The 22180-nt window shown below is 41.7% G+C and overlaps 1 protein-coding gene across 6 annotated transcripts in view; it reads left to right on the forward strand.

The window, feature by feature from the left end:
* The window catches only part of LOC113580629 (zinc finger protein 516), a 21713-nt gene extending 126 nt beyond the window's left edge, over nucleotides 1–21587 (forward strand). The window contains exons 1-5 of one of the 6 annotated variants that reach the window (XM_027015315.3): nucleotides 1–239; nucleotides 10597–12425; nucleotides 15312–16454; nucleotides 16766–16890; nucleotides 19607–21587. The exon at nucleotides 1–239 is cut by the window's left edge and continues 126 nt beyond it. In XM_027015315.3, coding sequence (XP_026871116.2) covers nucleotides 10889–12425; nucleotides 15312–16454; nucleotides 16766–16878 — 2793 coding nt within the window. In that variant the 5' untranslated portion in view covers nucleotides 1–239; nucleotides 10597–10888 and the 3' untranslated portion in view covers nucleotides 16879–16890; nucleotides 19607–21587. The other 5 variants (XM_081723457.1, XM_035528603.2, XM_027015314.3 and 2 more) reach the window with 5 other exon arrangements.
* Nucleotides 21588–22180: the final 593 nt, after the last annotated feature.

The following is a 22180-nucleotide window of genomic DNA, read 5'->3' on the forward strand; positions in this document are numbered from 1 at the left end:
ACGCGGGGACAGAGGGAGCTCTGCTTAGACCTAACCCTAGCTATTCATCAGAGAGCGAAGCCACTGAGGGAGGCTTTCCAGCGTTAGAAACGGGTCTGCGAAATAGTCACGGATTTGTGTCTAAAGTCTAAACTTTTAAATGAGGTATCTCGTCAAAGGCTGAAGTCCAAAGATATTTTACCCGTGTTCAAACCCGTGTGCAGCTAAGTGTTCAATGCGGAATAGCAGCTGTCGCTCCGGTAAGGAAGTTGATATTTAGAGATTGTATTTACACTGTATGTTCTTTAAGTTGGTCAAGTTGTGTTGCTGCAGTTTGTAAAGTCTCTCGGCAGTTTTCAACAATTTGCATGTCTCAAAATTTTCTCTAGATTTACCTATACGCCTGCCTTTGTCTGACATTTTTTTGATGTCCTATCGGACAACATAAGAGATCTCTATCCCAGATAAAGGTCTCGTTCATTACAGTGAGCTTTAAGAAGCGGTAATACATGCAGTATACAACAAAGCACAATTGCACAAGACTCTACCGTGAAGCTAACAAACACCTTAATTTGCCTAATATTTTATTTAGATAACTTTAATACGTTTAATTAGCCAACTTTAGTACGTTTAATTAGATATATTTAATACGTTCAATTAGATAAATTGAATACGTTTAATTAGCCAACGTTACTACATTTAATTAGATACCTTTAATACATTGCAGCTCCCAATACTGCTTTTTGCTTTCTCTGCTTTTATTAGAGTTAAGGGTTATATACGGATTTTTTAAAAATTTAAATGCTGTCGCTACAATAAAATAAATATTGTGGCGAGCCCGGAAACTGACCAGGACCATCTAGCTGCTCTAGTGACTTCTCCACACTTTTGGAAACAGCGCAGTGGACACACTGACTAAACTAGGTGGGGTTACTGTGTAAATGTAAATCTACCCGTATATCCTAATCAGGCTGTATGTTTAGGTCTGCTGTCTGTGCATTCGTTGGAAGCTGATCGGCGCTGAGTTTCCTTTTCTTCTGCCCCCTGTGTGTGTGAGCTATAGCATCTCTTGGCTGCTCAGGGAAAGGTTCCTACTGTGCTTTTCTGAACATTAGCACAAGGCTGCCTTTTGTGGCTCTCAAGTGGTTTTTGAACACTGTTAGTATGCGCATTCCACAGCCCTGCTCATATCCAGCTGTGGAGAGGCTTCAGCACTGTTTACTTTGTTTGGTCCCTCAGTGCAGTCACATTACATCTAGTTCCACAGCATGTGATTTCTAAGCATTCCATGAAAAAGATCGAAAATCTCATAATTTCTCATGAAATGGTATATATGTTTTACTGAGTAATACAGTTACATTATGTATGAATAAGCTGTCTTTCCCAGTACCCATCTTCTCTCTTAAGTTATAGCGGTCTTATAGAGGTCTCCATAAGACACTCACAGGAAATGAAATTTGAATGTCTTCTATCTCTTACATTAGCACTCATCTTTCTCAAATTCAAACTCTATTAGTCTTTACAGTTTAAACCACTGATAGATTTTAACTTGTAGCACTTTGTGGTTATTTATCAAACAGTGTTTGGTCATGCAAACTAGGTAAAATAAGTCAACAATGCAAATTGCTGAAAGGAACAATGCAACAATTCAAGTGAATCCCTAGCCAGACTGGACTCGTACAAAACCATTTTTGAATGTGTTAAAAACAGGCAGATATAGTTTTGATCATCTATACAGCTATTCTTTGGGACTTAGACCGTGGAAAGGTCAATGTTCAGTGTCTTGGCTCACATGTTGTCAGTTACAGCTCAGGTTTACTTGTTGCTAATGACATATGGCAGTAAGACAGTAATTACTGCGGAGAGTCTGGGAGTGTCTGTGCTGTTGTGTTTGGGGAGGGCAGACTGGAGGAGAGACACTGTCTTGCTCACATGTCACAAACATACAGACACAACATACTATTTTTTCTCCCTCTCTCTTTCCTGTGCTGAGCTGTTCAACCTACACACTGTATTGAGTTTGAGCGTTGAGTTTAACAGTTGTTTGGGTTTGATGACGTTATCTGCTGATGATAGTCTATTATGTGTAAATTACTGCAAGTAACTGTGGGATGTGCTGACGGTCTAAGCAACCTAACTTGTGGTTTGTTGCTGATTTTTATATGGCGGCTGTGGCATGTACACATATTTGTGCTGTAGGTGTGTATGCAGGACCCTCCTTTGCTGTGGAGGCAGTAGGGGGCTTGTGGGAGTTGTCTGAACTGCCAGTCATCTTCTGGTCATACTTATTTTCTATCAGTTTGAGTCAGTGTCGAACAATTTATCATTTTATTTTTATTCAAATATTCAAATTTTGGTCTTTGCAATAGAAGATCTATGCTTCTGTGATTACACACAAGGTTGCAATATGCAAATGATCACACTAAAATTACCCTAACACCTTAACACTAATTACACTGTGTGTGTGTGTGTGTGTGTGTGTGCATGTGTATGTGTGCTGTGAACGTCTTGACCAATTTCAAGTTCTGTTTTAGCAAATCTCATTCTCACTCTTGCAGAGAGTTCCACACCTGTGCAGCCAGCACACAGCACTTCCCAAAAATGACCCCCTACTCAGCTCAACAAGGCTGTGCAACAGAAGGGGGCAGTGTTTGTTTTGGGGGAGGAGGGTGCATGTGCATAGCTAAGAGCAGGTGTTGTTTGTTTAGGAGCAAAATTCAAATTTAATCACAAGAAAGGACCCTGTATGCTCAGTGCCAGCTTGTCTTGTTTGAAATATTAAGGTGAATCTGAGCATGTATCACTGTAACTTAACAAAGTGAGGTTTCATTAGATATAATGGCTTAATGTTCAAGCTTTGTTGTCTAAGCAACACCAGCAAATCATGCAAAAACACACTATCGTTTTAGGCCTTTGGTTAAAATGTCCTGTTTAAAGAAAGCCTTCTACCTACAGGTTGTAGGAAGTAGGAAGGCTTCAGCTGGCAGGAACGTTCTTTGTATATGGATAATTTGTGTATGTATGGTTATTGTTTGTGTGCGTGTGCGTGTGTGTGTGTGTGTGTGTGTGTGTGTGTGTGAAGTCAGTCAAGTCAAATTTATATAGTGCTTTTTACACACAAATTGGCAGATTTTACAAATATATGGGTCCAAAATGAGCGAGCCAGAGGTGACAGTGGCAAGGAAAAACTCCCTGGGTAGATTAAGGACGAAATCTTGGGAAGATCAAGACTCGAGTGAATCCATCTTCCTTGGGCAGCCCACCTAATAAACAGTCTATTCTTTATTACATTATGTTTAGTCCAAGTAGCCACTTCAGTATAGATGTGGGACAGTTGGTTACTCTGGTGGGTGTAGGGTGAGTGAGCTGTATCTGCATCCATTAGAGTAGATGAGGTGGCTGGATAGATATGGTGTCATTTCCACATTAATAACCAAATAAAACAGAAAGATGCCATTAGATCTGTAAAGACGAACAGCACATGAACTGTCCATATTCAGTCGATGTGCCGGTGCTCTTTATGCTGCTCTAGTAGGTGTATCTGTAGCAGCGTAAGTAAAAAGGAAGGGCCAAAGTGTGATCACGGTTTTGAGAGCTCTCTGAGACCTTGCATTCCACGCCCATCATTGCCTCAAATCCGAGTGAATGCAAGATGTGACTGGAGGACAGCGTCCTTATCTCAGATTACCATAAAACTCTACGACTGCACCCCAGGCTCTGCACCTTTATATACAGGATGTTACCCAAAAGCTTGAGTAAATAAGTACATCTTTAGTTTGCATTTAAAAATTGAGAGTGTGTCTGAGTCCCAAATTAAAGCTGGAAGGTTGTTCCTTAACTGAGGGGCTATATATGACAAAGCTCTTCCTGCTACAATCTTACTGAGAAAAACCCTGCATTTTGAGAATGCAGTAGGTGAAGTATGTTACAGTAGGTAATGGGTTCACTCAAAAACTGAGGCCATTTAGCGCTTTATATGTCAATGGTATTTTAAAGTCAATTGGAAATTTAACTAGGAGCCAGTGCAGAGCTGAAAGAACAAGACTAATGTGGTCAAACTTTCTGCTGCATTTTGCTTCAAGTTGGAGTTTATTTACTGACTTTTCAGAGCATCCAATTAGAAGACTATTACAATAATCCATTGTTGATGAAATTAAAGCATGGATCAATTTCTCTGCATTTGATAAGGAAAATATGTCTCAGTTTAGCAGTATTATATAAAAAGGCACTTAATAACATTACATATGTGAGTGTTAAATGAGAGATCAGAATGTAATAATAATGCCTAAGTTTTTTACAGCAGTTTTGGGTGTTACTGAAAAGCCATCTAGATTTAGTAGCTTTGGGTCCAAGGAGCTGCACCCTAGTTAGTTACCATCCAGTTTTCTATTTCCTCTATGCAGTCTTCATTGTTAAGTGTATGGGCATCATCATAATTAGGAGACATATAGAACGGAGTATCGTCCATATATCAATGGAGGCTAATTCTGCTGACCAATAATTGTTCCCTAATGGTAGCATATATATTGAGAATAATAAGGGGCCCTGTCTTGACCCTTGCGGGACACCGTATTGTACTTTTAGAAGCTCCAAGCATTCATTATGCCCAAGGACAGAGTGATAGCTGTCATGATTGGCCACCTTAGTTTAGTTTAATAATGTAATCCCATGCTTTACATATTGGTTCTATGACCCTGGACTGTTCAAACAACTACGACTCTGAATTTGCCCATAATAAATCTTGCTCTTTTCTGCACATGCGTCTGCCTCTAAATCGTTCATCGTTACAATAGCGATTTGTCAAATAAGACCTAAACCACGAGAGTGCTTGTCCTGTAATGCCAATGTGTGTTTCCAGCCTATCCTTTAAGATATTGTAGTGTATCATATGAAACACGGAACTAAGATCTAAATGTATAAGAATAGATGTATCTTTAGTCAGAATATTAAAAGATCATTAACTACATTTGCTAGCACAGTTTCAATGCTGTAATATGGTCAAAATCCAGACTAAAAAATTTATTGGATATAATTTGTCTGCAAATAGGCACATCATTGCTACGAGACTGCTTTTTCTAATATTTTGCCAATAAAGGGTGGGTTCAAAATTGGCCTGTAATTGGAAATGGGGATTAAGGCTAGGTTTTTTAATTAGTGGTTTAATAACTACTAATAAGTTTTAATGATTGGGAATATAACCCAAGCCAAGAGAAGAGTTATACTAAGCATAGGTTTTATACTAATGGGCAGTAGTTCTTTGAGTAAATAAATTGGGACTGGATCAAATATGCGTGAGGAGGATTTAGAAGGCTTTATCAAAGAAGTTAAGACAAAAATTGTTGAAAAAGATTCTACTTGTTTATCTGAGCTAACAAGGAAGCTGCCAAAATCCATTTGTGGATTAACAAACTCTGAGGAAGCATAATACTTAATAATAATTTTTTACCTAATATTTTAGAAAATACTGTGCGTGTGTGATTTGCTTGTTTTTTTTTTTGGCATCTGCCCATTCAACTGGAGCTGTTGGATTATTTCTGAGTGATCACTGCTGACTGCAACTGCTCAGTTTCTCTGAACTCCTTCAGTGAATGCACGGACTGCACGTCTGAGTCGTTTGCTGGTGCATGTATAGCAGCAGGGCTGATTAACTGCTGAGGCTCAGGCTGGGGTGGTGGCAGATCCAGGGGAAGTGGAGGTGGGTCATATACTGTTTGATGTCAGAAATAGCTCAGAGAAACAGACTGAAAGTGTCTGCAAGCTATAGCTATTCATCAGCTATAAGGGGGAATCAGATTGTTAGCTGCCACTTACTTTCCAAGCTTGGCTGATGCAGTGCTGTACTGTGGGTCTCCTCAGTGGTATGCTAAAGAAAATTCATTATAATAGAATTTCCTTCGGCAAGTCATTCGTCTTGCTTATTAGACTAACATTTATGAAGTATGAAGAATTGGCATTGCATAATTTCACAAAGTGATGTATAATAACCCCAGAACTCCAGGTGCTGATGATGTGTGCAAGTAAAAATACACTGATCTCTTCAGTCAGTTTGATTACACAACTAATTAAATAGTTAAAATTAAAAAAGGGTTATCTACAGAACACTACTTATGTAAGGGAGAAAAGACAAAATAAATAAATATAAATATACATAATGAATTAAAGCTCAGATCACGATCTGAATGTTCTCTCAGAATGTTCTCTCAGTTACACTATTATTTTTTCTGTGGTCCATAGCCTGCACGCAGAGGGAGTGTGTATGTGTGTTTGTGTGTAAGGTGTTACTATTGGAGGAGTGAAAGCACCTGGTCTTGCTTCATTCCATCTCTGCTTGGTGCCTCAGAGAGAGTGAGACAGAGACAAACTCAGAAACGCTAAACTCCATACTCCCACATTGCACCCAGATGTTGTGGGAGATGGTGGACCACAGGAGCTAAGGCCAAACTTGTATTGTAAAAATACTTTGTTTTCAGAGTACCTGTTTTTTTATTCTGTGGAAAAAAACATTTGGACTCACTTATGTAAAGTGATTTTCATGGACCATATTACATGTTTTACATGTGTATCTTGGATCAAAAAATAAAAATAAAAAAAATTAAAAAATAAATGTAAGGCACTAGTGTCATAACCAAAGAAAAAGCAGGCTTTGTGTCTTTTAGTTGGTTCACATTAGCTAGGCATAATGGGCATTTCACTCAGAATAAATACCTTTGCTTACTGAAACAGCATATTGAGCTGCAACTGAATTGAATTCCACAGTTGATGCTGTTGGATCAGGGTTTGGTCATCCATCAGACCCACACCCCCCTTGCCTTTCTCATTCTCACTCTGTTCATCCTGCACTGTGGGCTAGTACATGGGTTCAGAAGCAAAGTGGATTGCTGGTGCTATTAAGTGTCTTTCTCAAGCAGTGATATTGCAGCAGTTGTGTCAGTAGTGCTTTGAGTTCTGTGTCCTCCTCAGCACTCTGCTGGGGGACTGATGAGCTTACACTGAGCTTACACTGTCTGACAGAGTAGAGCTTTGTGTGTGGTTACACATAGGGAGAAAGCAAACTTGCATCACCCCAATGCCAGCATCTAGCTGCGTCTATATGGAGAAGATTCAACATGAGGAATGAACCTAAAACAGGTAAACTTGGCAATGAATTAGGATGCAAACTTGATATAGTAATGACTAGACTGTAGTGGTTCCAAGAGTGGTGGGTTAGACAGATAACCAATTAGAGTGTTAGTGTCATGGTTAGTCCCTCCCAGTTTCTGTGTCCCATGGTTTCCCTGTCCCTTGTTTTTCCTTGTTTGTATTTGTTCCATTCCTTAGTTTGGTTTTCCACACCTCTCATTACTTTCACCTGTTTCTTGTTTTTAGTCTTGTTAAGTTCATATATGTAAACCCTGTCTTGTGCCATGTGTCTTGGCTGTTCAATGTTTGGATGGATGGATGGATGGATGGATGGATGGATGTTTGTTTGTATGTTTTGATGGTTTCGCAAGCCCATATCTGTATGCCTGTAAGTTTGTACTTGGTGCCTCCTAGTCTGTATGTTTATCGTAGCCCTCCTATTTCTTAGCCTCTGTTATAGCTTGCTTCCCCTGTTTGCCTTCATGTGTTTTTGGTTTGTCATGTATTCTTGGAATCTCTATGTTGGTTCTATGACCCTTGACTACCCTAAAGACTCTGACTTTGGTTTTGCCCTTAATAAATCTTGCACTTCTCTGCACGTGCGTCCGCCTCCTTACTGCTCACCGTTACAGTTAGAGCAGGTGCCTCTTGTAAAGTGATCCCTCATTGTATTTTGTGGAACATGGAATATCTGGGGGTTTGGAGTAGAGTGGTTGCATTTTTGAGGGTTTTGTCTTTTGATGTATATTTTGAAGGAATATCTAATGTTTCTCCTCATGTTTACATTTGTCTGTAACTGCATTACTTTGTCTATAAGTTACATTATTCAAGGCTGCAGGGGGTGGGTGGATTTGTGTTCACACAGTGAGTTGTGAGGAAGCACAGCATGGCTTATTGATCAGTTTGAGAAGATTTTGGCCTGCAGGGATTTCAGTGAGTTTGTTTCTCCTCTCCTGGATTAGTCCTTACTTGCATAGAAATGCGTTGTGTGTGTGTGTGTGTGTGTGAGCCACAGATTCAGTGTTTTTAAGCAGATTTCTATGAATCCTATGCATTATATACATTGTGTTAACTTCGTTATAGCCTCATTATTTTAAAAATCTCCCTGAAAAAATGCAAACTTTCTAATGAACATAAGGTCTGTATGTGTTGGTTCATTTTAGCAGATAGAAGAGTGCATCTTTAAATAGCTTACTAAGTGGACTGTATGTCTAATGTGTGTGACTGATATTTCTTTATATGCTGAGTTGCCAGTTTATTAGGTATACCTACTATGTACCTATATTTTCTTTTATGATCAGGTCTATATAGACAGCAAATGAATTGACTCATGGTAACTCATCTTTTTCTCTGTACACTTGTGCAGATGCTATATTCTGTTCTATTGCTGTACCTGCATTTTACGATCCTGTAGCCTCTAAGTTGTGTGAATTGTTACTGCCCTGTTTGTTAGTTGGATGATTTTAATATGTATTTCTACTGTAAATGCAGTTATAATATTCTTAATGCAAGCATTTATAAATATGGTATGAACTGATGTACATGTGTGGGTCTAATTTTTTTAAATATATATTATCTCTATCTAGACACTTGCCTATTTTTTTTTAAACAGTAATTTATGAATAAGGGAACTGTACAACTGTATAGAGAACAAGACATTACCATCAGTCAGTTCAACCCTGAGGTCAACACATTGCTGGCAATGCAAAAAATGCATTGTACTGCTATAAAGAATTTAAATGTAATATATATATAACATTATACACAGAGAATGAGATATTAATATAGTTACAAAAACAAAGAATAACCATAACTATATGGGACTGACCTAAAAAGGAGCCTACAGGTACAGGCACAGTAGATGAACTGATGCTGCCATATCTATCCAGCCACATCATATACTCCAATGGATGCAGATACAGCTCACCCACCCTACAACCACTGGAGTAGCTGAGATTCCCACTGAAGTGGCTAATTTGACTAAGCATAATATAATATAGCGTGGCCTGTTTATTAGCTGGGCTGCCCAAAGAGGACGGATTCCCTCTTGGTCTTCCAAAGATTTCTTTCTGTAAGGGTTGGCACCAGGTCGAGGCCCCCTCCAGCCACCAGGGGGAGGCCTCGAGTCAGGCACGCTACCAATCAGGCTTGATGCCCAACAGCTGGGCTAGATCTATAAAAGCCCAGTGAGCCAGTCACTCAGTGCCGGGTCTTTGCTAAAGTGTTGAGCCAAGCTCCTAGCTGGTAATTCTGGGCATTGAGGTCTGTGAGCCCTTGTGCTACGCTTCTCTACTACTCTTTGAGGATGCCTGTGTTTTTACACGTCCTTTTCCCTCTCAAGTCTGTCTCTCTCCTGAGGCTTCCCTTAGTAGCTAAAATTCCTCCCTATTTTCTGGTTTTGTTTTGGAAGTCTTAGAGTTTGGTTTTCCCCAGTGCATCAAGGCTGCTGTTCTTCCTGTGGCATCCTTTGTTTTCCCCCTTTTACACACTCAGTGTGGTGTTTATTTTTTCCACCTGTTTTTCGACCTCTATTACTTTGAAGTGAGATATATACGTGCAGCTTGCGTAATGGCTGCCGCAGTCTAGCGGAAGCTTGTTTGCCTCACAACAAAGCGGCCGGGGTTCAATTCTTCACCTTTGTTGTGTGGGTTTTTTTTTTTTTATTTATTTTTTTATTTTCTTGTTTTACCTGTTCTAAGATCTAACTGTTTTGCACACAGGCCTCCCATCATTAAAGTGTGACAGCTCACCCTATAGAGTGTTGGTGTTCTCATCTATCTGACCAGCGTTTGAGCCCTGTTACACTTTCTTAATCCACCTAGGGAGCTTTTCCTTTCCACTGTTGCTAGTAGCTTGCTCATTAGGGACCTGGACCCATAGATTTGTAAAATTGCTTTGTGATGACTTGTGTGCTGTAAAAAGTGCTATATAAATAAATTTGACTTGCCTAATAAACTGGCAGCTCAGTGCATTATCTACAGGTAAAGCTGTTCAATGCATTTCAGTTTCTGCCCATCTGCTGTATCAAGTTCTTTCTTAGAGTCTTGTGATAAGTTAGGAATGGTGGAACGGATCAGATTTGACATCTGCTGCCTTTCTCAGCTCTAGTTAAAGACAGGAAGTGCAAAAACAGTCACTAAAACACGTCACTTCCTGCTGTGTGCTGGGCACCCTGGGCTAGTCACAGCATGGATGACTGGCGTATGTTTCTTCCTGACTTTGTGCTTGGAGAGGTGTAGGAGAGGACACAGTATCACTGGTGTCCAGAGACAGGCAGACACATAAGATTCCAAACTGTTTACTGATTGTTAATGTTTCTAGGGATGGACAGTCTGCTCAGTGCTCAGCTTGCTTTGTTCTGTGTTCTTTATCTATTCACAGGAGTATATTTATACTTGTTGGGTGTGTTGAAGAAGATGAGATGTTTTTCTGTTTGGGGCTGTTGTATCTAATGTGTCTGTCTTTTTTTCTCCTTTTCTTCTTATCTCTCTGCCTCAGGTTTAGCATCAAAGTGGAATTAATTTATTCACTCTGGAAGCTGAAAATGATCTGGTATAATAAATCATGTAGTTTAGGGAAAATGTCTAGTCTCTGTGGATCTCTGGGAATTGTGGCCAGCTAATATACTGCGAGGAAATTGCACATGGAGTCAGACCTGCTGGTGCTACATTATAGCCCATGCACTTCCTGTTGAGAGAGTCTTTCAGAAGGTTGAGTTCAAAGCGCGACTCCAGTGTCGAGTGTGCTTATTGATGAGCAGGAGCAGAATCCAAGTACTGCAGGATCCAGCATGAACCCCAGGTTCAGAGCAGCAGACTCCCCCAGCCTGCTACACGCAGAGCCAGACAGATCAGTAGCATATGACTGCACAGTGTGTGGGCGGAGTTTTTCCTTCCTCAGCTCTCTGTCGCAGCACATGAGACGGCACACAGGATCCCGGCCTTACAAATGCCCATACTGCCCCCACCGTGCCTCACAGAAGGGCAACCTGAAGGTGCACATTCGCACCCACAAACTGAGCATGCTAATCAGCCCTAGTCTGCAGGAAGAAGAGGTAGGGGACAATGGCAACACGAAGCTTGGTGTGAACGAGGGGCTAGAAGCCACGCCCACCAAGTCCATCTCAACCTATAAAGGAGAAATGAATGGGAAGACATTCGGACGGAGCCTAAAGAGAGAAAAGAGGAGAGTAATGCAGTGGCTCCGCTGCCGGTTATGTGGACACGAGGCTCAGAGGGAGGACCAGCTCCTCAGCCACATCGAGAAGGTGCACATCACCACTGATCCAGAACAGTGTGGCTCTCTTGCTGAGGCAGAGGGTGAGGATGAGGGTGAGAGCATCTTCACCTGTGAGCTGTGTAGTAAGAGCTTCAGCCAGGCCTCTCTCCTCCAAGTCCACCGCAGGAAGCACTGCACTCCTTGCCACAGCTGCAGTGTGTGTGGCCGGAGCTTCAGCCAGGTCTGGTTTCTTAAGAGTCACATGAGGACTCACAGCAAGAGCAGGGCATTGGCTCATGGCCGACCCACAACCCAGTACCAGCTGCTCACCAATGGTGTGTCTCAGGACCCAGAGACCACCACAGACCCTGGCTCCACCTGCCTCTATGAGCTCTGTACAGAGTGCGGCCACATCTTTCACAGCAGAGAGAGCCTGAAGGTCCATATCCAAGTGCACAATCTCAGCAGAGCCGGACAGAAGCAGTGTGATCAGACTCCATCAGAGAACGATCATCAGTCCCCAGCAGCTAAAAGAAGCTTCATGGAGTACCTGTTCCTCCAGCCTGTAGTGAACACTGAAAAAGGAGATAATGAGAGTAGCAGGCTGGGTTACAGGGTCACAGAGCTGAATCCTGTATGCAGTGTACAGGCCTGGCAGCTGGCCACTAGGGGCCACTTAATAAAGTCTGTGAGTGGCAGTGAGGCTTCAACTTCTGCAGATATGCTGGATCAAGGGGCACCATGGCTACTCATTCCAAAAGGGCCAGAGAGACGTCAGGGCCGGCGCAATAGCATGGGCGGGTCTGGCAATAGCACTGCAGAGTCTCCTAAGCTCCTGAGTGATACTGAGTACCTGCCATGTTCTAGAGTTGCCCGGCGCTCCTCTAATATCAAGCCCAGCGAATGTTTTGAGTGTGGAAAGGTGTTCCGCAACCGTAGACGCCTGTCTGTTCACATCCGAACTCACCGCAGGGATAGCAGGAGCTCTGGGGGGGAAGCAGACTCGGGGTCACCCAGTCCATCCAGCACTTCAACGTGCAGCACACAGCGACTGGGAGAGAGAGCTGCCAATAGCAGAGCAGCTAAGAGCACGCAGCAGTTGGCAACCGGTGAGTGGGACATCATTTAAAATACATTTTTTAAAAAGCTTTTTTTTTTTTTTTTTTTTTTTTTCTGCATTTCCTACAGAACATCCAAATGCTGTGCTACCTTCTGAATTAATAATATTTAGGAGGCTACCATCTTTGTCAGATGACATCGTAAACAGGGTAGGGAATTATGGCGGTGGGGGGCAGATAACATTTGTAAGATGCATCACAGTGGTTTGGTCTACTGACTACCATCACCTGAACTCCCACACACTTTAACCCTCAGTACAAGTGTCTGTGGAGCAAAGAAGTGGCTATTTTGCAAAAGTAACTTAAAATTAAGAATATGTGAGACATTTGTTTTTTTCTACCACTCAGTAGATTATAAAACACATTTATAATTGTATTTTTTATCATTGTTTGCAAAAAATAATTGCATTTTTTTCACTACATTACCTTGAGGTTGAATTTTGTGCATCAATTGCTATATTTGTATAGCGCAGCCTTATCTCCTAAGGCAGAAGAGCTGTAATTAAAATCATCACAAAGTGATTAATTTTCTACTAATTTTCAAGTGTTTTGTTACAAATGCCAGACGTGTATTTATAACTTAGAATACTTTGATGTCAAAACAGACATCAAAACAGCCCCCCTCTGGAAATGAAATGGCTGCCCTTGACAGTGGAGACTGTCTGCATTGTCTCAACACTAACCATGACACATTAGAATAAGACCTTTTTCCTTTACTTCTTTTGTGGAAATGTTGTATTCCCACTATGCCCATATGTTGTAAGATACCTAAAATCCTGTCTTTAAGGTACTGAATGTACTGATGTTTTCATATAAAGGAGGAAATAGGCAGAGGCTGTAACAGTGGAGATCCACATGTGAGATGTTGGTCAATGATCTTCGTTCCCCCTGGGGTGGGGTTATCTGATGGTGTCCGACTTATGGATATTAAGAGCGGAGAGATGAATATGTATTTCAGTGGCTCAATGAACATTAGGGGTGTTTTCTCCCCAACAGCCCATGATTTTGGCAGCACTTGACCAGCAAGTCAACCTGCTTGTGAAATACTTGATAGATGTCTGTTTTTTCCAGGTGTCTCCAATATATCTCACACATACGCACAGTCACACAAGAGACCGCTAGTGGTGCTTCAGTGGTGGGTGGCTCCCTCTGTCAGTTTTTTATAAAATACACCAAAGCCTGTAACATTCTCACAATTTAGATCAAATTCCCTGACTTTGACCAATTACATGGTCTGTGTGTTCATTAGAGCTGGTTGTAGTGTATTTGGTATTATGAGGCTTTGTAACAGTGAGTCATAAGTGGTTTAACATGTGTGAGTATCTGGATTTCCCACTGCTGGCTCACACAGAATCTCTACACACAGACACACTCCATTGCTATTTCACTCTATTGCTATTTCAGCACTTCCTGTCTCAGGAAACCAGCCCTCAGTGTGAATGAGTGTTTTTTTTTTCTTCTTTTTATTTCCTTAAAGCAAACTCTCTTGTTGCCATTTTAAAGCAGAGAGAGAATGCTGTAGACAGTCAGTACTTAACAGCTTTTGACATGAAAGCAGAAGGTGTAAGGAAGACCATTTGGATAAAATGCCAATTTGCCTTTTTATCCTAATATGGCTTATTAGTAGCAGGCATTTTACTTGATTGATGATGATGATGATGATGAAGACGATGATGATACCAGTGGTGGCACAGATGTTTCATGAGGCGTCCTTTCATTAGGTAGATGGTCTAAGATCTCCTTGTGACCTCACTCTGACCTTGCCCATTTCTGAGCCTGACAGCGTGGGTCAGTGGAGTTATTTATAGCTGCATAGTTCTAACAAGGAGAACACAAGAAGCAAGGCAAGATTGCATTACCATTCTGGCAAAGTGATGGGGAGATCAGATGAGAAGAGGGCATGGGGTGGGGGAATGGGGGGGGCTCAAGTGAGCTGGAGGACAGATGCCACCTGTAGCCTGTTTACCTATTCTGTTATCGAGTGTTTTTTGTCTCTTTTGGTTGACTATGTGTACTGGATCTATCCATGCCAGCTCAATGACCCAGGACCACACTAGTGACTGTGATTCTGGATTTGCCCTTAATAAATCTCACACAGGCCAAACAAAGACTGCTTAACGGCCTCGACACTCTGTCAAGCCAAACACAAAAAAACTCTTTGGTATGTTCTGCCCTACTGGGTCTTTCCTTATGGAGATTGGGAAGTGAAAGCTTATTTGTTGAGGCAGTAGTGAGCATCCGACCTTATGTGCAGGCTGGTAGAGAAGCAGACACTGCTTCCTCTGCTCCCACTCAGACATGGTCATATGGCCTGGTCCAGGGGCCATATCATCAACCTTTCAGGCCATATGCATGTACTGATTAAAATGTAAATGTTAAAAATGTAAAATGGATGTTTTGTTGGTGCACTCTATACAAATACTCACCAGTTGCCTGTAAGAGAATTAGGAGATGCCAAGTGTGTGGCACCATTTTGTGGCCACTGCTCAGTACGAGTTCCCATTAGAGCAGAGATATATTGGATAAATTATGTCGTAGCATAGCTTGCTCAACTTCTCTAAGATCAGTGTGATAACAATACCTGTAAGAATGTGTAAGAATTGTTTCACTATTAGCTTTAAGAATCTCTAAAAATGGATTCTAGAAATTTGGTGTGGCACACAATTTCAGTGCAATTGGTATATTAATACTAAGAGCAGTTCTCTTCCACTGTCCCCTCTAGTTGCTGAATGTAACTGGCTGCTGCTACTAGTAAATAAGTAAACAATTTAAAAAGAACATTTCTATTCATTTATTGGGTGTTCCTCATTTGCTAGGTGTCTTTTCTGGAAATGTTTTGGTTTTGCAGTGCTGATCTCTGCCTCTTCTCCTTCACAGAAGAGAAGCTGTGCACATGCAGCCAGTGCGATTACATCACTACCACATCTTCTGACTTCCTGTTGCATGTGCACTGCATGCATCCCTGCTCTGTGGCAGTCCTGGGCAATGGTTGCCCCTCTCTCAGCCCCCACACAATAGGAGACACAACCGCCAGTTTTTCCAGGATGAAGAATGACCTACTTCACAGACCTGCATCATGTCCAGAGATCCTTGCAGCCCCCACTGCACAGCCGGCTTGCACCGCACACCCCCAAGCTCCAATACAGTCGGCTCACACTCCAGCTGACATGGAGACAGCAGAGGCCAGGCGGGCAGCCCAGAGCGGAGCTGAGATTCAAGAACAGGCTCTGGATCTGTGCATGTGCTTGGATGGAGGGAGAGCTTCTCTTACTCCAAGTGCAGTGCAGGGGGTCCTGCCCTGCCACCAGTGTTGCTACTGCAGTTACTCCACCTGCTGGCTGGAGGTGCTGTGGATGCATCAGAGCATTGCCCACAGGATCAGCAGCAGCACTGTCACTCCCTGCTGGGCCCCTAGAAAAATGTCCAGACGTACAAAAGAAGGTTTTTTGGTAGGGCGACGCACAGGGCCCCCGCCTGCTTTGGATGGGAAAGAGTGTCCTCCCCTTGCTATGGTTGCCCGTTCACAACGAACCAGCTCACCTGCTGCTAATCAGAATCCTACAGCTCAACGGAGTCTGCATATGAGCAGTCAGATTGCAGGCCAAGCCAGCCCTGGAGAGCCTAATGGGGTGAGTAGAACACAAGAAAGTGAGGAAAAACACAGGGGTATATCAAGAGCACAGGCTGAGTCTCACTCTGGACTAGGCTCTGTTGGAGTTCAAGTTGGACTGGGTTCTGCAAAGGTTCTGGAGAAAAGTTCCATTGTCCAAGCTTCTGGGTTTAACATAGAGAGCATAAAGCCCTGCAAGGCAGGCTTCCCCAAAAACCCCTGCTACATTCAAAGCACCAATGCTCCACAAGAGGGCACTGTGGATGTCGCACTCCTTTCACAAAAACAAGACCCTAAGATGCCTGATGCTTCCATGGACATCCTTAGTTTCCTGAAGCAATGCAACTCCCATGACCCTGCAGCCTTGTACCATTCCTGGAGCTCTGGCAAGCTGCAGCTCCCTCACAGAGGTGAGAGAGAGAAGGAATGTGTGGGTGTGGATGGGTATATATGTGGTAGTGCAGAATGAAAGGTAGATGTTCTAAACAGTGTATAAACCTAGTATATCATGGGTTACCCAGTCCAGTGGTCTCTTTTCCACCGTGATGTGCTCCACTTTTTCCTCTCTCTCAGTGTGCCAGTGCCCAAACACATACACCCATTCCAGCACTTAAACATCACAGTTATTGTGTTGGAGTGGTGTAATTGTCGGAAGCAATATATTGTGACGACCCGTAGCCACACCTCCACTACATGACAAATAATCCTTCACTGATTCCAGATTTCAACTCTCTCTCTGATGAGCAGGTGGAGATCGAGCCCAACAGAGAGGGTATATACATCAGGAGTTTGGAAAAGATTTCAGGCAATCGAGCCACCTCTGCATACACATGAGATCACACACAGGTAATATTGTGTGTGTGTGTGTGTGTGTGTGTGTGTGAGAGAGAGAGAGTGATGGCGAGCATATGTATGTAATTAAATTACTCCCTCGACTGGGAGCAGTTAGATTTAAACTTCCCATGATGACATAGGAAAGGTAGGCAGTGTGTCCCGGTTAGGCACACCATGTTGCCGTTGCATTGACCAATTTTATCCTGTCCTCTCACTGTCTGAGTGAGTAATGCTAGTAAGATTGGGAGTCCTTTAAGGGAACTGAGCAGTGTGAGGGAACACACACACACACACACACACACACACCATGTTTAGACCAGCTGGGACTGTTAACCAGTGGGTCTATATTGTTGTATATGCATATGTTATCGTATAAATGTATCTGTTGGAGGAGAATGTGAGTGGAGTCCTGAGGGAATGGAGGTGTGTCATTTTGCCCTTTTTGCATTCACATTACTGCTAAGCCATATGATTCATGTTCCGCCTCTCATTCCTTTCTATGGACACAGGTGGCGATTGTTCAAAGAGAATTATGGGAACAAGTGTGTTGTGAACCAAGTGAAGAGACGGTTGAAAGGTTTTTCTCAATGTTATGCAAATGAGAAATTAGTTTCACTGAACGGCAGCCAATCAGCACTTCATAGTGCATTTCACGTCAAGCCACAAGCTGAAATCAGTGTTGTAACAAGATTGTGGAGAGGATTGCTATTACTAGCTACTTGCCATTGAAAGTAGTTGTCAATGCTGTCAGCAAAACACCAGCCCCTCCTTGTTCCATGTTAACGCATTAGCAAAAAGCCTTTTTTTGTCCACTTTCATAGTTTTTGCAGCATGAACATACTACTAGGTTGTCAATACTAAAAAGTATAGTATTCAACAGCTATGGGAGCAGACACTGAATGGCTTTTTGGTCATGTTTGAATGATGGGGGGGGGGGGTTGGTTTTCTGATTTACGACACACACCAAATTACAAATTCACTGTAAAGACAACAGCTGTACTGTGATTTTGACTATATTTATATATAAAATGATCAGAGAGGTCATTTCACAGACAGAAAGTTGGAAGTGACAGAGTATCTTTTTTTTCCTCACATAGTACACTCTGGCTGTAACAAACAACAAGAAGGATGTTCTGTTTTCAGTCAGGGTGTAATAATGAGTGAAAAGACTGTGATAACAGTCAAAATGATGAAATGAAACTGTTTAAATTAAAACAAACAATGCAGATTAGTGATTGGACCTCTGATCAGTTTAGTGATTGGTCCTTGGATCAGATTAGTGATTGCTCCTCAGATCAGATTCAGATTAGTGTTTGGTCCTTGGCCACACTGTTTACACATGCACAGCTCAATCATGTGTATATCAGCTCACACTATTCATCTATGCAGGTTTGTATACATTTGTTCCTGTTTGTCTGTGCATTGTATGTATGTTATGGTTTTGTTTTCTCCTGTCCAGTGAAGCAACACAGCTATTGTACATAAAAGGTATGAGGTTATAAATGACAGAATTCTGTAGGTCAGTCAGTGTGTGCATGCAGGAAAAGCTTTTCTACTGTTAATGTCCTCTTAATCAGCCCTGCATGTTTAGGAGATCTACTTACCACTCTGACTAGTGGAAGTGTATTCACTGCTGATGAAGTAATACTGTGGGCTTAAGTTATTCCTTAACCTTAATTTAAGGTTACTGGCTGTAAAGTTTTGAACCTTGGGTCTCATATTCTTCTCTTGTAGTCTTTATATTATTTATGTTTTGTTGTTGAATTTATTCTGTAGTATAATATATGGTAATGTATGATACTGCACACTTTGATTTTGCTCTTCAGGAGGAGAGAGCGATGGGATGGGGAGGAGCCATTTGTATTCCCTTATGATCTTCCATTTATCAAAATGATAATTAGGTTCAATTAAATGTCAATCTCATTTGTTTTGCACAGGTGTGTTGATTATTTATTTGTGAAGATTATTATTGTGTGAAGCTATAGTAGGTCACTCCAGTTGGGTACCTGTGTATATGTGTGTGTGTGTGTGTGTGTGTGTCTGTGTGTGAATGTTTCTGTGTGCAAGTAAACACTGATTTCACCTAGATAAAAAAGTAGGTCTACAGTTTCCACGAATAAAGCCTGGTTCTACAGGTTTAAGAGGATTGGTTTTATTTAAATATGAGTTTTAGTAACAAGGCAGTGGTAGCTCAGTGGATAACATGTTGACTTGTAATTGGAAGGTTGCTGGTTCAAGCCCTGCCACTGTTGGGCCCCTGAGCAAGACCCTTAACCCTCAATTGCTCAAGTTGTACTCAGTCATATTTCTAAGTTGCTTTGGATAAAAGTGTCAGCTAAATATAGTAACAGTTGTGCTTATCTGATATGTCCATATTTGGCAATCATGACTATCATATAAGTATCCAGTGGCAACTTCAACCTGTAAGAGAGAACAGAACTGAGTTAACTTACAGGCCTCTGGTGCCATAATAACATTTTATACAGAAAAAGGAAACTGTTGTAAGACACACAACCATTATAAAACTACAGACTGAGACCTTTTATAGAATTACATACAGACCAATTATAAAACCAAAACTCTTTGAGTAAAATCACACTGTCATTATAAAAACACAGTCCCATTATAAAACAAGAAATCTTTTTTAAAACCTCAGACCCATTATAAAAGCCCATTATAATGGCAAATCTCTAATCACATTACTTTGTATTCTGGATGTTTTCTGCAGGTGAAACGCAGCCATGTTTAAAGCATCAGCCAGAAGATCCAAGTGCAGGATGTACACTGTGTGCACTTTGACCTCTCTGTAGCTCATCTGAAAGATCCCCACCCTGAAATGACAACAGCAGCACCCTACACTTCCCCCACCCAGAAAGGTTCTGTATAAAGAGATAAAGTGTTTTGGTCACTGTTTTTAGGGTAGAAAACTGACACTGAATCGGTCTTTACCAGTCAGCATTTCAATTTTGTTCTGGTAGAATTATTTCTCTTTATGTAATAGTGTGCATATTCTTTCGTGTGATTTCTCTCTTTATTTTGTTAGGCTAAAGAACATTCATAATTTTTGTGTTCTGTTGACAGCAGCTTTGGTGTGTATGTGTGTGTGTTGAGACAACAGCTGTGTCTGAAATCACCCCCTATTTGTCATACAGAGCACTGTTTCTTGCCAGCCATTGTGCAGGAGCTAAATTCTTATTTGACAGTTTGGTTCCTTTTTTAGTCTTACCCACAATGCATCATAAATTACAGTAGAGACTGTAGAGGGATGTACCACAGTGCAATACAAGGAAAAATATTTCTTTAAGATGTCAGCAGAGGGCGCTGGTACTCTTTCTCTTGTGCTGAACAACTTCACAGTGCTATCAAAACTGCAGTGACTCCTTGCTAGTGACTAAATTTCTGGTGCAGAATGAAAAGTGTTGGGAAAGCTTGAACTGCTTCATACTGGCTCCCAATTGAATGGTTGGTGCAGATGGAAGGAGTGAAGGAGTCATAGTGAGAGTGATTCTGTATTTGTCTATATGGGTAATGTCAGGTAATGACATGAGTAGAATTGTCTGTTGTCCAGGCTGTATGGGATGGAGTAGGAGGGGGATGGTGTGGTGATAGTAACAGCAGTGTAACCGTGTGTGCATTTATTCATTTTCCTCTACTGTGCATTAGCCATGCTCCGCGTTTGATAATGTTTTTAAGTTGACCTTGTGAGGCAAATGGCTTTTTCACTTTAAATAGCAAATATATCATTGCCCAGCCCCACTGCTTATACACCACTCCATCCTAAAAGAGTTCTGTCACATTGTTTTTATATATAGAGAAAATAACCCCATTTGTCTTCTGAGCTTTTCTTCCCTCTTATGCATTTATTATGGTAAGCCTTCATAGGCTCACATGAACTGTTTAAAACACTTGAATGGGTCAGTGTGGCCCACCACCATGTGGAGATTCCTTAATAAGGAAAAAATGATTAACATTGTTCTTTAGCAAATGAAGATATGTAAAAGGACTGAGAGTGAGACTGTGGACCTCCTTCTGCGGAACTCTCTATGTGGAACAGTTTCCAAACCCACACATCCAACTCCAAAGGATTTGTTCACCTTCGGTGCACTTAGATGGGGCTGCTGCCTCAGGGTTCTTTCCTCTGGCTGGATTTTCCTCAGGTTATTTTAGTCACCCAAAAAAGGAATCAAGAAATATTTGCTTGTGATGTTTTTCTTTCCTTCTGTGTAAAGTGAACCTCAGGTATATGCTTGTAGGTATGTGTGTTTTTAGGTGTGCTGTTCTCTGCATGTTTCTGATTCATTGTTTCTTCAGATGTAGGCTTATACATTAGTTAATATTATGCAGTTTCAAATCCAGGATTTTTCCACAAAGGTAAAAAAAATCCATGTGCCAGGGCAAATGTTTTCTTTTCTGTTACCGTGAATGACAGAAAAATTTGTAACAAATTAATTTGGCTTTTATATATTAAAAAGGATTAATGTATTCTAAATATTCATCTGTATATCCTTATAATGCCAGTTGTTTTTGTATTTATCAGTTGTTCAAAATTCAGGTGTTTTCAGGTGTTTCGATTTGCTGATGTTCTTGCGTGTTCTTAGTGAGCTGAAATATTCTGAAGACCTGTCTCTCCTGAGACACCCCTCTTTCTCTGTCACTTTGTATTGTACATGACTTTAAATTCAATTTCCACATTAAAGACGAAAAACGCATATGCAGTCTTGTGCAGTCTTGTGTCTGAATCTTGCGCAGTAAATCTCTTACTGATAACTAATAATACAGTACAGCTGTCATTTAATGAACTGTGTGGGGCTACACTCTCATAAACATTTCGGAAGGGTTGTGTTGAGCTCAGGTTGTAATTGGGTAAAGATGTGTGGAAGTGTGTGTGTTGTGAGCTGTCTGGCAGGTGCTGAGATGATCACAGGCCTGTGAGGAAGTGGCAGTATCTGCACATGAGAGCAGTGCTCCTGGCATGAGACTGGAGTGAAGTGAGCTTTGATTGACAGCTCTCTGCTGGCAACATGACACTTGACAGGAGTGTCAGGGAGGCCTGCAGGCGGAGCGAGCATGACACACTCCAGCTCTCTGTCACTCACACCTTGTGCGAATTGGCAAGACTGATGTCTCTCTGCTGCCGCTGTCAGCTTGGGGGCATTCCCGCAACCTCTTGTGCTCACATGCTTAATCCGTAGCGAGCCGGAGCAGGAGCCCGGGTGCACTCGATAACCGAGCTGCTTATTCCTCCTGCTCACACGTAATTACATTGTGTGAGCTTGAGGCATTACCTGCTGTGGGGCTTAAA

The sequence above is a fragment of the Electrophorus electricus genome, chromosome 11 (assembly GCF_041902795.1).
Source record: "Electrophorus electricus isolate QZ-2024a chromosome 11, ASM4190279v1, whole genome shotgun sequence".
In the NCBI taxonomy this organism is placed as follows: Eukaryota; Metazoa; Chordata; class Actinopteri; order Gymnotiformes; family Gymnotidae; genus Electrophorus; species Electrophorus electricus.